The sequence below is a fragment of the Lichenostomus cassidix genome, chromosome 2 (assembly GCF_008360975.1).
Source record: "Lichenostomus cassidix isolate B80296 chromosome 2, HeHo_3.0, whole genome shotgun sequence".
NCBI lineage: Eukaryota > Metazoa > Chordata > Aves > Passeriformes > Meliphagidae > Lichenostomus > Lichenostomus cassidix.
Window position 1 is genome coordinate 136,942,850 of NC_139482.1, and position 13,540 is coordinate 136,956,389.

The 13,540-nt window shown below is 37.5% G+C and overlaps 1 protein-coding gene across 6 annotated transcripts in view; it reads right to left on the minus strand.

The window, feature by feature from the left end:
* Positions 1-236: 236 nt before the first annotated feature.
* Positions 237-13,540, minus strand: part of TRPS1 (transcriptional repressor GATA binding 1) — a 219,016-nt gene continuing 205,712 nt past the window's right edge. For all 6 annotated transcript variants that reach the window (XM_085053435.1, XM_085053431.1, XM_085053436.1 and 3 more), the window contains 2 exons: positions 11,699-11,821; positions 237-6,526 (listed from right to left, as the gene is read on the minus strand). In XM_085053435.1, the coding sequence (XP_084909561.1) occupies positions 5,465-6,526; positions 11,699-11,821 (1,185 nt within the window). In that variant the 3' untranslated portion in view covers positions 237-5,464. The remainder of the gene's footprint in view (positions 6,527-11,698; positions 11,822-13,540) is intronic.

Here is a 13,540-nt window from a genome sequence, read left to right on the forward strand (position 1 = left end):
GCTGTGACAGGGCTAATGTGTTTTTGAAGGAGCTCTTCCCTTTTCATGCCTTTCCCATTTGAGCAATGCTGCCATTGCCTTTCAGCCATAATCACCAGTCATTACTCAGAGATGCTATCAAGCCCCATCGTGCTCCCAGAGCAGCTCAGCTCCAGATTGTTCTCCTCCCCAACCCCACTATGGTGTAGTGACACTATGACATTGCATTCTCCCCAGAAACAATGACACAAATCTGATTTATAACTGGTGGTAAAACTTTATTATTCAAGTTTAGATGTAACAGACATCTTTGCTGCCTGAAGATTGTTTGCATAAGAAATACACCAAGAACATGTTTGTGAGTAGAAATGAACATGCACTATGAAAACCAAAAAACAAAACAAAACAAAAAACCCGAAACAAAACAGAACAAAAACACATCCATGTGTTGTAAGGACAAAACATTAAAAGCCAGCATTCTAGAGTCAAATCAGGGCTACGAGTTTAATGATGGTTTTTAGCAACATGAAGTCATTCTTTATGAAGTACTTTTTTTTCTTTTTTTTTTTCCTTTTCCTGCTGGTGAATTTTCTATAAGCTAAATTTACAATGGCATTTTGAGATGTTTTCTTTTCTCCTGTTCTCCTACACAGAGCTCAGAGGCCAAAACGATAGGAATGGATAACTGCAGTAGCTGTTACAATGTTTTTACTTCACTAGTGTAATTTTGCTTTCCTAGTAAAGGAATTTTGCTAAGTATAACAAAGAATCAAATGAAACTGGTATTTATCTGGCTGGCAGACATTTAATTATTGTCTTCTATCCTCTCAAAGTAAATTGGGGTGTGTGTGATTACTATACAGGTAGCATCTCACCAACGGCCAGCTTTCCACAGGTGGCTGAATGAAATAAAAATTGTGAGGAAGAGGGTATGGAAGAATCCTATTCTTATGTGAGAAAATTAAGTAAATCATTTTACTTGGCCCATCTTAACTTTAGAGAAAAGTTTAGAAGGGATTTCTCACTTATCTATCACATTTGGGATACGCTGACAAATTGCTCACTGCTCTCTGCCAAGCATAACTGCCGCCACAGAAGCAGAAGGAAATATATCTACCCTTCTGGCTGCACAGAAGCGACCTTCTAATCTCCTTGGCTTTTCCTGACCAGTATTAGGAATTAGCATGTTAAGTCAGCCAAGAAAAATCAATACAGGAGCAAAAATGAGAATGTATTTAGACATACTGGGCAAAAAGTAGATGGTAGACAACATCCTTAGCACATAAAGCAAGTAGTTAGGACTACAAAACAACAGTGTCCAGTCCAAGGGTGGACTTGAAAGTCTGTCCCTGAACTGAGTACTAATCCACAGTTGCCAAATCAGTTTTTCCCATTGCACAATCATGATGTTTCAGGACTGTATGCACTTAACATCAGTCACTTGTCCTGCTTCCCCTCTAACTGCAAAAATAATCTATTGCTCACAGTCTGTCTCAACCTTTTGAAATGTCTCAATTTTCTCTCTCTTTAAAACTGTCACAATAGACAACACTGCCTTTGTTAGCCAAAATCAAGATATGAGCATCCAGTGTCCTTCTCCCTTTCTGGGTAGTCCATGAAAAATTAAGGGAGGAGTTTCACCAGCACAGTAGCAATTAGGTGCAAAACTTCTTTTGGAAAGCACTCTGAGTTTAGCACCAGTACACAAACAGTGCTCTGGAACATCTTCACCTCTTGCAGCATTGAGGGGGCAGCAGCCACGAGGTGACAGCTTAGAGACAATCTGGTTTTCAGATGATGTCACAGTATGGCTCCATCTCTACAGAGAGTTACTGGAAACACTGTGCTTGTTCCGCAATCTGATTAGTGACGGGCACCACAAATCCTCTAGTTTTGAAACATCTACGTATTTTGTGGTCCAATTTGAGATATGTCTTAAGATCTTAAACTACCATGCCTTCAGTAAGAGAAGTTCACCACCTTGAAGCCACTGACAAACTAAGGACAAAGACTGATTGTTTGAAAGTTCAATTTTTAGTGAAGTTGATTGAAACACAGTGGATGCAATAATTACTTGTGTGTGCTAACATTGGTTTCCATCTGAAAGTCATTTAATAAGATTGTTCTTTTTCAGTGTCAGGATGGTTTTTCTTTTTACTAGTATCCATTGTGAGGGGGTCTGGAAGATGGATGGAGTCACCTCTCTTTTGTTAAGAAACAAAACTGTGCTCCCCCTATCCCAATCAAAGAGAACAGGCTACAGTAAAATCCCATTTCTTATAAAAGAGAAATCTTAGAACATCTCAATATGTCATGGCAAGAACAAATAACTTTTTTCCAAATTTAATTTGCACCATCTAGGTGTGCAATAGTAACATTCAGAAGTCTGTCTTGTTCTTTGCACTCATAAGATTTCATTTCTCCTCATCCCCAAACCCTGATATGTGTATTTCCTGTTATTTTCCTCTGCTTCTGAGTTTAGCAAGTGTTATGAAGTTCAGGGTAGTGCTCAAGTCTTGCAATGCACATGTCCCTCCTAAAATATTTTGCCATGAAGATGCAGCTTCTTTCAATGAAGAAGCCAGAACTGGTAGGTCTTAAATGAAGTAAGTCAAACCAGTAACTACTGAAAACCGGCAGGCAGCTACCTTTGAAGCCGATAAAAACCACTGCTTAGTGAGTATAACATCTTCCTTGGAAAAGCTGAAAAGGACACATGCGAAACCCTGACGTAACAAAACGAGGGCAATCTATTTCAGTCCCCACAGAAAAAAAAAAGAAACAGAAAATACCCAACAAAAATAAATCCACAAAAACCAAGTCAGAACTTATTATTGGAGAACAATAGTAAAAACATAACCAGATTTTGTCACTGGTATCAAGCTGGAGATTCACCTAAAAAATAGAAGAAGAATGTGGCCCAACATCCTTTGCTAACCTAAAACACTACTGAAGGGTTACAGAACTCAACCACAAGCAGATTGAGCGGGATGTTCCATTTGCTGCTCACCAGCAAAGAAGCAATGGGTGGAGGAGGAAGGAATGCAGCCTAATGCTGAACAATAGCCTGTCTGTGCCTAACAAATCAGAGAAACTGTGCAATAATGTTTCACCTCTGTGAAAATATAACACCTAAATACTGCCAAGGTCAGCGAGACCTTTGGCGATCAACTGTGTAAGTGCCTCTCACGCTTGGTGATGTTTTTTGCCAGCTGCTTTAGGCACATTATTTCTCAAAAGACTATCAAAGTGCTGAATGTTTAGGCCAGTTCCCTCCTAGTTTTCCTTTTGCCAACCCCTATAAGACATTTCCTATCACCTCTCCTTTTATTTTCCACCTCCCTGTTTATCTGGTTAAGTATCTTAATAAGTGCACCAAATACTAGAAGGGAGAGTGGTGAGATTTAGGTAAGTTAAATACAAGAACATTTTTTTTTATGATGCTTTAGTTCAATTACATGAAAATCTGAGAAAGGAGGCATGTAAGTGAGATCAGAATAGGACCCTTTACATATAATCTCAAGTGAGGACTTAGTCCAGAGATATTTTTATAGAACATTTTAAAAAATAAAATGCATGAATGGAGAAATAAAAGACAACATAATATCAGAAAGACATTTTAAACTTCATTCGCTGCAACATTCATGAACCAGTTGAGCTACACCTGCCATCCAACCATAAGGAACTAAGACCCTGCACTGCGAAAAAGAAACAAACCCAAACAAAACAAAAAAGCAACTGCGTAATATTGTAAAAATGGAGTGCAATGCTACTACAGAATGCAATAAAATATCAGTGCTGCATCGTCAAACAGCACTTATCAAAATAATTTCTGAAATGTTTCTTCTGAAACACAGACAAAGCAATAAAAAGAGGATATATGTTTATCATTTTAAGCATAACAATGTGAGTTAAGAGCTTAAGAATACAAAAGTACTTGGAATGAATAGTGCTACCCTTTTTTCCTAAGTAGGCATAAAAATATTTTCATTTCCTTCTTGTTTTTCATACCATTAATATCAACAAATTTCATTCATTTCATGTTATCGTTTACAACTTTAATGCACACACACAGAAAAAAAGATACCTACTGCAATAGAAATAGTTGCTTCATTACCTTGTTTGCTACATTTGCAAATGTAAACAGCGAGGCAGAGCCAGAACTGACTCTAATGCATGATGGAATATCTTTGTTGCATACGTACACTGTAGAAAATAATTATTCAATATGTCAGGCACCATTATTTGAAATGTAATACATTAATATTTACTAGAAAAATAAGGTTTTTTTCTATTTGTTCTCCCAACTTCTTTAATGAAATAAGTTAATCTGACAGTGCATCCAGTAGCTTGTAATATCTTCTACATCCCTGTGGCAAAATAATAAACTACTGGTTGGGACACTATAATGAAAATGATTAAAGTCAGTTCTTGTACACCCTTGTAGCAAGCATGGAGGCTCGTCTAACAGCACCTTTAACCAATTATTTAATATTTAGTTATTTAGCCCTATTTCCCTGAGCAGTTATGCTGAGGAGCTTTCCCTTCATGGATAGTTTTTAAAAAGCTTTAAGTATTAAAAAGTACTATGAAGACATTTAATGCTACTTAGCAAAAGCTGGTATAAGTCTACTGAAGGGATTGACTGGTATGTATAGCAATGTTAAGCCTGTGGAGAAGGAACCTTAGACTTTAAGGTTTAGAAATGTAATATATTAAAAATATATTAAAATAAAATACAGCAGGTTACCTTGTTCTATGCAAATTAAACCTGGAGTGTGGCTTCTGTACTAGAGACTTCACTTGCACAAAATGGTTTTCCTAGACTGAAGTGTGCCAGAAAGAATGTAGTGATAAAATGGTAGCTAAAAATCAGCTGTGTCTGCGAAACACCTAGATGACATTGCTGCCAAAGCTCTGAGGACAAGGTGATCCTAAGGCATGTTGTAGAGCAGAAATTTGCCCAAATTAAAGAAAAGAAAATGACGTTTTAACATCTGTATATTTAACATGTCTAGTTCTTACATACAATGTGCATATGTTCACTACACCCCTGCAGCAGTATATACAAATACACATCTTTGCACTCTTGCCAGTTATGTCTCTTACACAACAGCAAAGGTATTAATTGTCCAGTAAAATTTTCTCAATGTTATTCGGCATGATTCACTGCATTCTGGCTAGCTTTGGTGGGCCGTGTCCCACTGAATTATCTTCCTCCCCTTCTGGCCACCATCCAACTGTTCTTTTTTCTTGGTAACCCACTCATTTAAAAGGAAAAAAACAAAGAAAAAAAAAGGGGAAAAAACAAAAGGAAAAAAAATAAAGAAATAAAAGAAAAAAAAAAGAAAATAACAAGGGATTTAATATTGGATAAGGCATGCTCTCTATATGAAGTGCTTTATAGGTCTTCATAAGACATTACAAGCTATTGAATTCCCATCAAGGAAACCTATTTCTGTTTAATTGTGCTAAGTGCTAAGGTTTACTCTTTAGGTTTTCCATTCTTTTCAGCTTGTGCATTGTTCCTGTGTAGGCCCCTCTGGATGTGAGTTGTGAAGTCATACTTGTCCGTGCAAAGATGCTGGCATATGCTGCACTGGAAAGGTCCACTGTCACCATGGCAACTCATATGCAACGCATACATCACTTCATCCAGAAAGACAATGCCACAGTGCACACACTTGGTAGAAAGTTCATCTTGAGTACTTCTATCAACTTTCTCTGTTTTTACTACATTCAAGGGACCTTCATTTTTTACATTTGGTGGTGCCTTACTCTTTTCCTTGGAGGCACCATTTGCAGTTGGCCCAGGTCTGGAATGCTTTATCGCCAAATCTAGAGGAATGTCATTGTCTGATCCGACAGCTGAAAAATGAGGAGGCAGATTAAAGGTGGGATAAGGCACATAGTTTTGGCAAGGATTTGGTAGGCCAGGCACATGACTCAAGTAGTGTGGATTCCCAGGAACAGACAGCTTATATTTACTCCAGAATCTCAGCCAGTCAGCTTCACTCTGAAAGTCATTGTGTACAAACGGAAGTCCAAAAAGTGGGTACTGGTATTTTTCAATAGGGCTTCCAGGTGGAGAATAGTTTGGGTGTTTTGCAGGTCTCATGTATTTTTCTATTGGGCTGCCTCTCTCTGAGCTTCCTTTCCCTTCTGGTATCGATGAACTGTTTCCTGGGTCTCCAGTACTTTCCTGAGGACTTTTTATCTGAATGTGCAAAGGTTGCATCCTTTTGTGAATATCCAGAGTTTGGCTGACCAATATTGGCTGCTGAGCAGAATGGCTTTTAGTCAATGAACCTGGGGCCTCATATTTACTGAGGCTGGGAAGCTGAATTTCTCTCTGATGACCTTCAGGTAAATGATCCTCTGACCTCCTCTCTAAGGGGCTTCCATTGACTTGCTCCTCACTGCTACCCCTCTGCTGTTTGTTTAGCTGCTCAGCCTGAAGTGCCTCCGGGTTAAGGCGCTTTCTTGTTCGTCTCCTAATGATCTGTTCACCATTGTTCTGTTTAATGATGTTTAAAGGCCTGGGAGTCTGCATGGAACACACACAGAATGAACAAAAGGAAAAAAGAAAGACACATTAAACAAATCTGTGAGACCATGTTCATGCAAATTTATCCTCTCTTTTGTAAAGAGCTATATTACAACAGTGTGTTACGGGAATGACCAAATTTCAACCCAAATGCTGGTTCATGGCTCTTCATGCTGAAAGGAAACTATAAAATGGCTTGTATTATCAACCTGAGTTAACTGTCTTAGACATACTATACCTGTTTACTTAAAAAGGCATGAAGTAGCCAACTTGTCAAACCATTTATTACCTCTTACTCCTAAAAAATTCTGGGAGAGAAGTTTTGAAAGTGGGTGCTGAGCACTGGGGGTGAGGCGGGAGATGCCAGGCTCAGTGCACCAGTGCTGTTCTATTCACCATGCCACCAGAGCTGCTCTCAGCAGGGGTTTGCACAGCTCCCACTGGGACAAGGACTGAGCAACACTTACCTTGACACTCACCCTGCTCTCACATGGACAGAAAAAGCAAGCACACACAGGGCTTGCTGACCACCATTGCTGTCACCCAGCAAAAGGACTGCAGGTTCACTGTGTGGTGAGTGGGATGAAGGTGGCTGGAAAGGGACTAAGCAAGATGGAGAAAAAAGCCCAAGAAAACTTCTATGCACCAAAAGGTCTACCTCTACTTTGGTATCAACTCTCCCCTCTTTCACCCCAACTGCATTGCTTTCTAAGTGTTACTGATGTGCTATTAAGCCATGAGGGAGAGCAGGCATCCCTGGAAGGCAGGGAAAAAGGGATCTGCAAAGAAATAAGCATCACAAAGAGCCAGAGGAAAGAACTAAGCGAGGACTTCTGTTTCCATTTGCTACTACCCACACCAGCTCATGTTAAGTGGCCTGTTTAGTAAAGAAATGAAAATAACTTTGTGTGGAAAACAAAAAAAAAATAGTAGAAAAAAGGACAGCAGTCAGGCTTCCTTTAAAGGCTCCCCAAGAGAAAAGCAATGGTATCTGAAAATGGTGCTGTACTGTTAATATGTGTTGCTCTATTGGGCAGTTGTTAGAGAAAAAAAAAACAACTAAAAGTCATTCAGTTTAGTGTGTTCGCAGCTGACGTTTTTCTTAGCCAAATGCACACATAATCCTGTTTTGGTTTGAAGCCAGAAAAGTGCCCCCTCCATATTCCGCTTATACGTTTATTTAGAAATTGTAACATTGTTTTAAAAAGCAGATTTTATTTTGGCTTACAGTCAATATCCAAAGTAATTTGTACCTTGAATGTAACTAAACTTTTATATATTCATAACTTCAAACTAATATGAAAATATCCAGAGCTGGAAGAGTACCCATTCTACTATTTGTAGAGATTTAGTCTCTCTCTTGACTTGCCATCTTCCTCTTCTTTCACTTATTTTCCTACAGTTGGCTTATTCTTAATGGTTAACTACATTTTAGACAGTGCAATTATTTTTCACCCTTTTACTTTCTATTAAAATGTTGAATCAGAAGTATATACACATTTTAATTTAGATTTTAATAAGAGAAATTTAAACTTGGAAGAAAAGAAGCACCTCCTCTTCACACAGATCAAAGTTGAGACAAAATCATGTTAGAAAAAATTACAATATTTTCTATGTAAATTCTATTCAGCTAAAGATTATGGTTTGCAGAATCAGTAGCCAATTAATATGCAAAGGCATATACTCTATTATAAGGTCTGTGTAATTTCCTCGCCTTTTCATGACAACTGTAAGACTGTCATACTGAGATTCTGTGTGAGATCTTATGATGTTGTTATTGCTCTTATCAAACGTTTATTTATACACTACAGACCATTTTTATATGGCTTTCAGATAGCCCTCCAATATTTTGGAGATATTTTTACTCATCATGCTATGGGTATGAAGTCTGATTACAGAAGTAGTTGAAAGAAACATCTTCCTAGCTTTGATTAGGGACTCTCACATGCTAATTTGAGGATCTGGCTATTTGAAGTTATATGCCATGAGGTGTTAAAGGCTGTAGGTGCAACTTTAAAATTCTTCAGCTTGCCAATGGCTGCACTCACCTCATTAAACCAGACTTTAGGTGATTAAAATGCACTATTAAGTGGTGTAAAGCTACTCATTTTCCTTATTCACAGTAGTAAGGTGCAGATAAAAATGTTTTGTATTTGGTTGCAACCAAGGCAAATAGAAAAGTTTAAGCTCATTTATTGATTAGTGGGGCATTAAATCTAGAATATAGTGGAAACATTACCAGAACTTTACTTTTAAAGTGCCCTGTGTCAGATCCTTCATTATATGTTATACGTAATATATAGAGGATGATCACAATTTTTTTTGCCATCTCTGTATCGACTGGCAATCTCCCTACTCCAATAATATGAGTAACTCAAAAAAATAAAACACAAAATTCAACAAATGGTTCATAAAATTACTGTGATTAGATTTCTTAAATGCCACGGGACAGTGGATCCTCCTCTAGACTAATCCTAGAATATGCTGCAATTCTTCACTGAAGTAGTCCAAGGATGCTGTCAAGGAATCACCGCGGAACAAAACATAATGTTCCATGGCCAAGTTAGAATTATTAAAAATTAGGTGCAGCGCCACAACAATAATGGTCAAATTCATTACTTGGGAGACAGCAAATTTGAATATTGTGTATATGTTTGCAGTAAAATGTGTTTTCTTCACTAAAACTATTTTAATAGTAGAATCTTGGATTATTATTGTGCATTTCTTAACACAGTTGCTTGTATTAAAGCAGAGAAATGTGAAAAACATGGCAAGTTTAATGTAAATTATCCCTTAAATAGATGGAACATTTTTGAAAACACATGGAAAAATTATTCAAGGGTATCACAGAAATAGAAATTTAACTTATAGCAGAAACCAGTACTATGTTAACATTTGTTAGTCAAAAGTCATCTAAAAGATACTACCTCCTAGGAGTATGCGACAGATAACAGATTTTTCTTATTAAATAGAAGTGAAAAAAGGGACCTTAGACTTGAGCTAATGAGGATGGTAGTTCTAGATAGTAATAATCCAATTAAAAAGGAGCTAAGAAATGTGCAAACTACTACAGGTGAGTTTTACTTAGCAGTGCAGCATAATTTAGTTGAACAGGGGTCTTACAGAAGGGAATTCTATTCACTTGAATTTTTATACTTTTGGACATTTCCCTAATAACTGCATCATCCTAGATGCCTTAATTCAAAACCATACATGACAAATACTTACTGCAATTTTTCATGAACAGACAGGCAGACAGATAAAAGAAAATTTTATCTTTCTAGTGTCAGTCTAAAGAGCATCCCTTTGCATGGGCCTGTCTCAAAAGGCGTCCCAAAGGAGAGATTTATTGGATTATTTCAGATTCCTACTTATAAAGGAATTGCTATCACACCACAGCAGAGTAAGGCTTAATTAAATTCTTTGCATTTGTTTGGTCAAATGTCCACTGAATGGCAGATTATTGCCATGCTTAAACAGTGGAGCTAAGAGATAGTGACAGCTTCTTGCTTTTGAGATGTATAAAATAAACTTTGTATTTCTAATAAATATTGCTGGAAGTGCAGTACTTCGTTCCTACTGGTTCATGAGGATGATCCAAGCTGTGTTTGAATTCAAAACTGATTCTTGTAGCTTTTATCTATTCAAAAAGATACACTAATAATCATGGTAAGGTCCAACACTATAGCTGAGGAAAGCATACTTAAAAAAGGGAAAACGGAGTCTGCAAATGAAACTTCTATAAATAACCGGACTCAAATGTCAAATTAAAAAGCCAAACTGTCCTTCTTAAAATCTTTGTGGATGCTCACCACTGATCAATTTCCTTAAATTAGATATTTTATCTACAACTTTGAGAGGTGTCCAGGAAGATGATACCTGGACTGAGACCCAGCCGAGATGCTGGCCAGAGATCGTGCATTTATCCATCTTAGATGTTATTCGCCTGACTGGGCTGTTCTGGGGCTTAAAAACAGTTAGTGAGCTCAGAATGACACACATGGCCAAGGGAGCCAACCTTTCAGACTGGTGATGGTCATGCTGCTTTTGAAAATGAGAATTTTTTTTTTGTTTGTTTTATTAAGTGGGCTGGTTCGGCAGTATTTTGAGTAAACAGGATTTTTATATGGGCAGTAGACAAGACCATTTAGAAGCTTATGCCTCAAATTTAATTTCTGAAAAAAACTTAAAAAATGCACACTCTCAGTCACCACATACATTTCTGAGTTAAGCTCTAAGCCTGAACTGCTACATTGCCCTGGCAAACTCCCAAAGACTACCTCGCTTTCCATTTCTGAAAAATAGTAACACTTTTTAATTTCATGGGAATGTTGTAAAAATTAATTAATTAGTCACCTGACTCTCCCATGTGCTTCTATTAAAGACAGCAAGGATAATATTTAACCAATGGGTCTTAACCTAAAAGATTCCAAGCATTTTGGCACTGATCCAAAGAAACACTTAAGCATGGCTTTCCTGGACCTGGACCAGAGCATTCAACATCTTTCAGGATCAAGTCAAGTGTCAATAAGATGAAAAGCAATATGGACAGATCATGATAATTACTTATTCCCTGACTGATCCTGAGGGATGGTGAATCTTCCCCTCACCAAGAGATGAGTGCCTTCAAGCGAATAGCTTCCTTGTTGAGTTATTTATCTTCCAGCAGACTATAAGAATTGTAGAAAAAAGAAAACAAACCCCAACCACCCCATATCTTCAGGAAATTTGCTGTCAAGAATAAAGGGGGTAAGAGATCTTAAAGTACACAAAAACCATTTCAAGAGATATTTTGACATAGATATGATGTCTAATTTCAGCAATTTTGGGTTTTGTTATGAACATAAGGACTCTTGAATTCAGGGAGCTTTCATCACAAAATATCATGTGCCTTTAAACGGAATTCCCAGAAAAGAAATAATTTTCCCCTTATTTCCTATCAAAATAATTAACTGCATCACTGGTGATCTCAAACATATCTACTCACAGCATCCCAGCCTATTTCATAATGAATCACATCTGATTCCAAAATGACCATTCTGCAAAACCCTGTTAGGAAATTAACTGCAGGCCAGGGAGTGGTACTAATCACACAACCAGACAAGACCACAGCTGCCCAGCTTAGCTGTGTAGCTCTTTTTTCTCCTGAACAAACCAGTAAGTTCTTCCTACCGAGTGAAGCTTCTGGTAGAGGCCACACGCGTTGCATACATATCCACCATTTGCATTCTTTCGCCAGAGAGAGGTCTTTGTGGTCAGGCAATTGGCACAGAAAACACCCGAGCCTCTACGTCTCTGAAACAGGGAAGAAAAAGGGAAAAAAACCAGGTCAGAGGTGAGTCACATGAGCTGCGGAGTTAGGACAAATCAACACAGGAGTTTTGTCTCTAGACTGGCAACAATGACAGTATAAAACCACACTGCCCATAATGAGGTCAGGTTCAATTGTGCTTAATAGGCACCACTGATTTTCATTATAATTAACCCTAGAGTGATGGATGAGGTGTGTGAAACACCAAAGCCTTTTCAGAATAACAGCTTTAACTTTTTGAACTTCAGGTTTTGTGTGTTTAATGATGGTTTCTAAACAGCAAATTGTGAAAAAACCCCTTGGAAGCTGACAGAACATTCTGTAAACTCCTCCTGGTTTCACAACTGATTATTTCTTTTTAGCTTGCTTGATTTAAAAGGGTGATTGGTAACAAGAATTCTGAAACACCACCAGTTCAATTAATTACAGTTTTTACCTGTGTCATACCAATTCGTTTAACAGAGATATTATATTGAATATGTGATAGTCAGTCTTTTCCACTTACTTCTGAAATCAGTATACCATACATTCCCACAGCCAGCTATGAACAAATAAAAGTACAGATAATAAGACCTGTTCTGAGCTTCATTTGAAACCCCAGAAAACACTGTCTCATCGACAGACAGATTTATTTATTTAATTTCATTCAGGCAAAGAAGGGCACAGTAAAACTTCCCTATATATAAATTGACTTTTAACCAGACTGTGCTGTGCATTCATCAGCTTTCATACCGATCCAGGAATATTTAAAAGTAGGCATGTTTATGAGTATTGCTCATTAAATTCTTTCTATGGAGTAATGATTTCATTAAACTTCTCATTTAAACAAAAGTCAGGCTGTGTTTGTGGGCCCAAATACTAATAAGCAGGAAATGGAATTCTTTTGCTGAAAAGAAAATCCGAATTTTAACTCTGTTCCCTTTTTGCAAAGGAAAAAAAGTCAGTAAGAAACCTTCAGCATCTAAGATAAGAATGAGTGATTACAGGGAAAAGAGTCTGGGTGAAAACTAATTTTATTATCAATTAAAAATTACTAACATTATAGGTAAAAATTTCAGGGTTCCATAAAATTTAAGTAATTTATTTAACTTTAGTTCATACTGTAGAAGACTGGTGTTCATGCCAAAAAAATACAATGGTTATAATTGTACTCTGATACATTTCAAATGGAAAGCTTTCTGCAGACATAATTTTGGCTTCAAGACTGGAACACTTTCTTGGCATTGAAAGGGCATTTGATTCATCGGGTGTTTCACAATGTATCACTAAAAAGACCTGGTGAGCAGCCAGTTCCCTATAGGGTAATTTTTCCATCCAGATGCAAGTGCTATCAGAGGCCCTCGTCAGCTAAACTAATTATGATCTTGCATTTGCTGATGCCTGCTCACTCTAACGTTCGACATCCTCCATTAATCATCAATACAAGGAAAATGAATGAAACGTAAAGAAACGAGGGCTGGTAAGCTGCACAGCCATAAAAATCTGAAATGAGTGCAATAATTTAACAAGATTGGGGAAATGTTTTTAGTGAGCACAAAGTCAGGCTAACAATTGCCCTTTTAAACTAAGAACACAATTTCATTTGTACAGCAGGTTGTGCTACTTTAAAGTGATACAATAAAATCAAGATTGTCGTCAAGATAATCTCTCTCTCTCAGCCCCTTACATCATCCCCTACTTTGTCTCTTAAATCAGATGCAGCA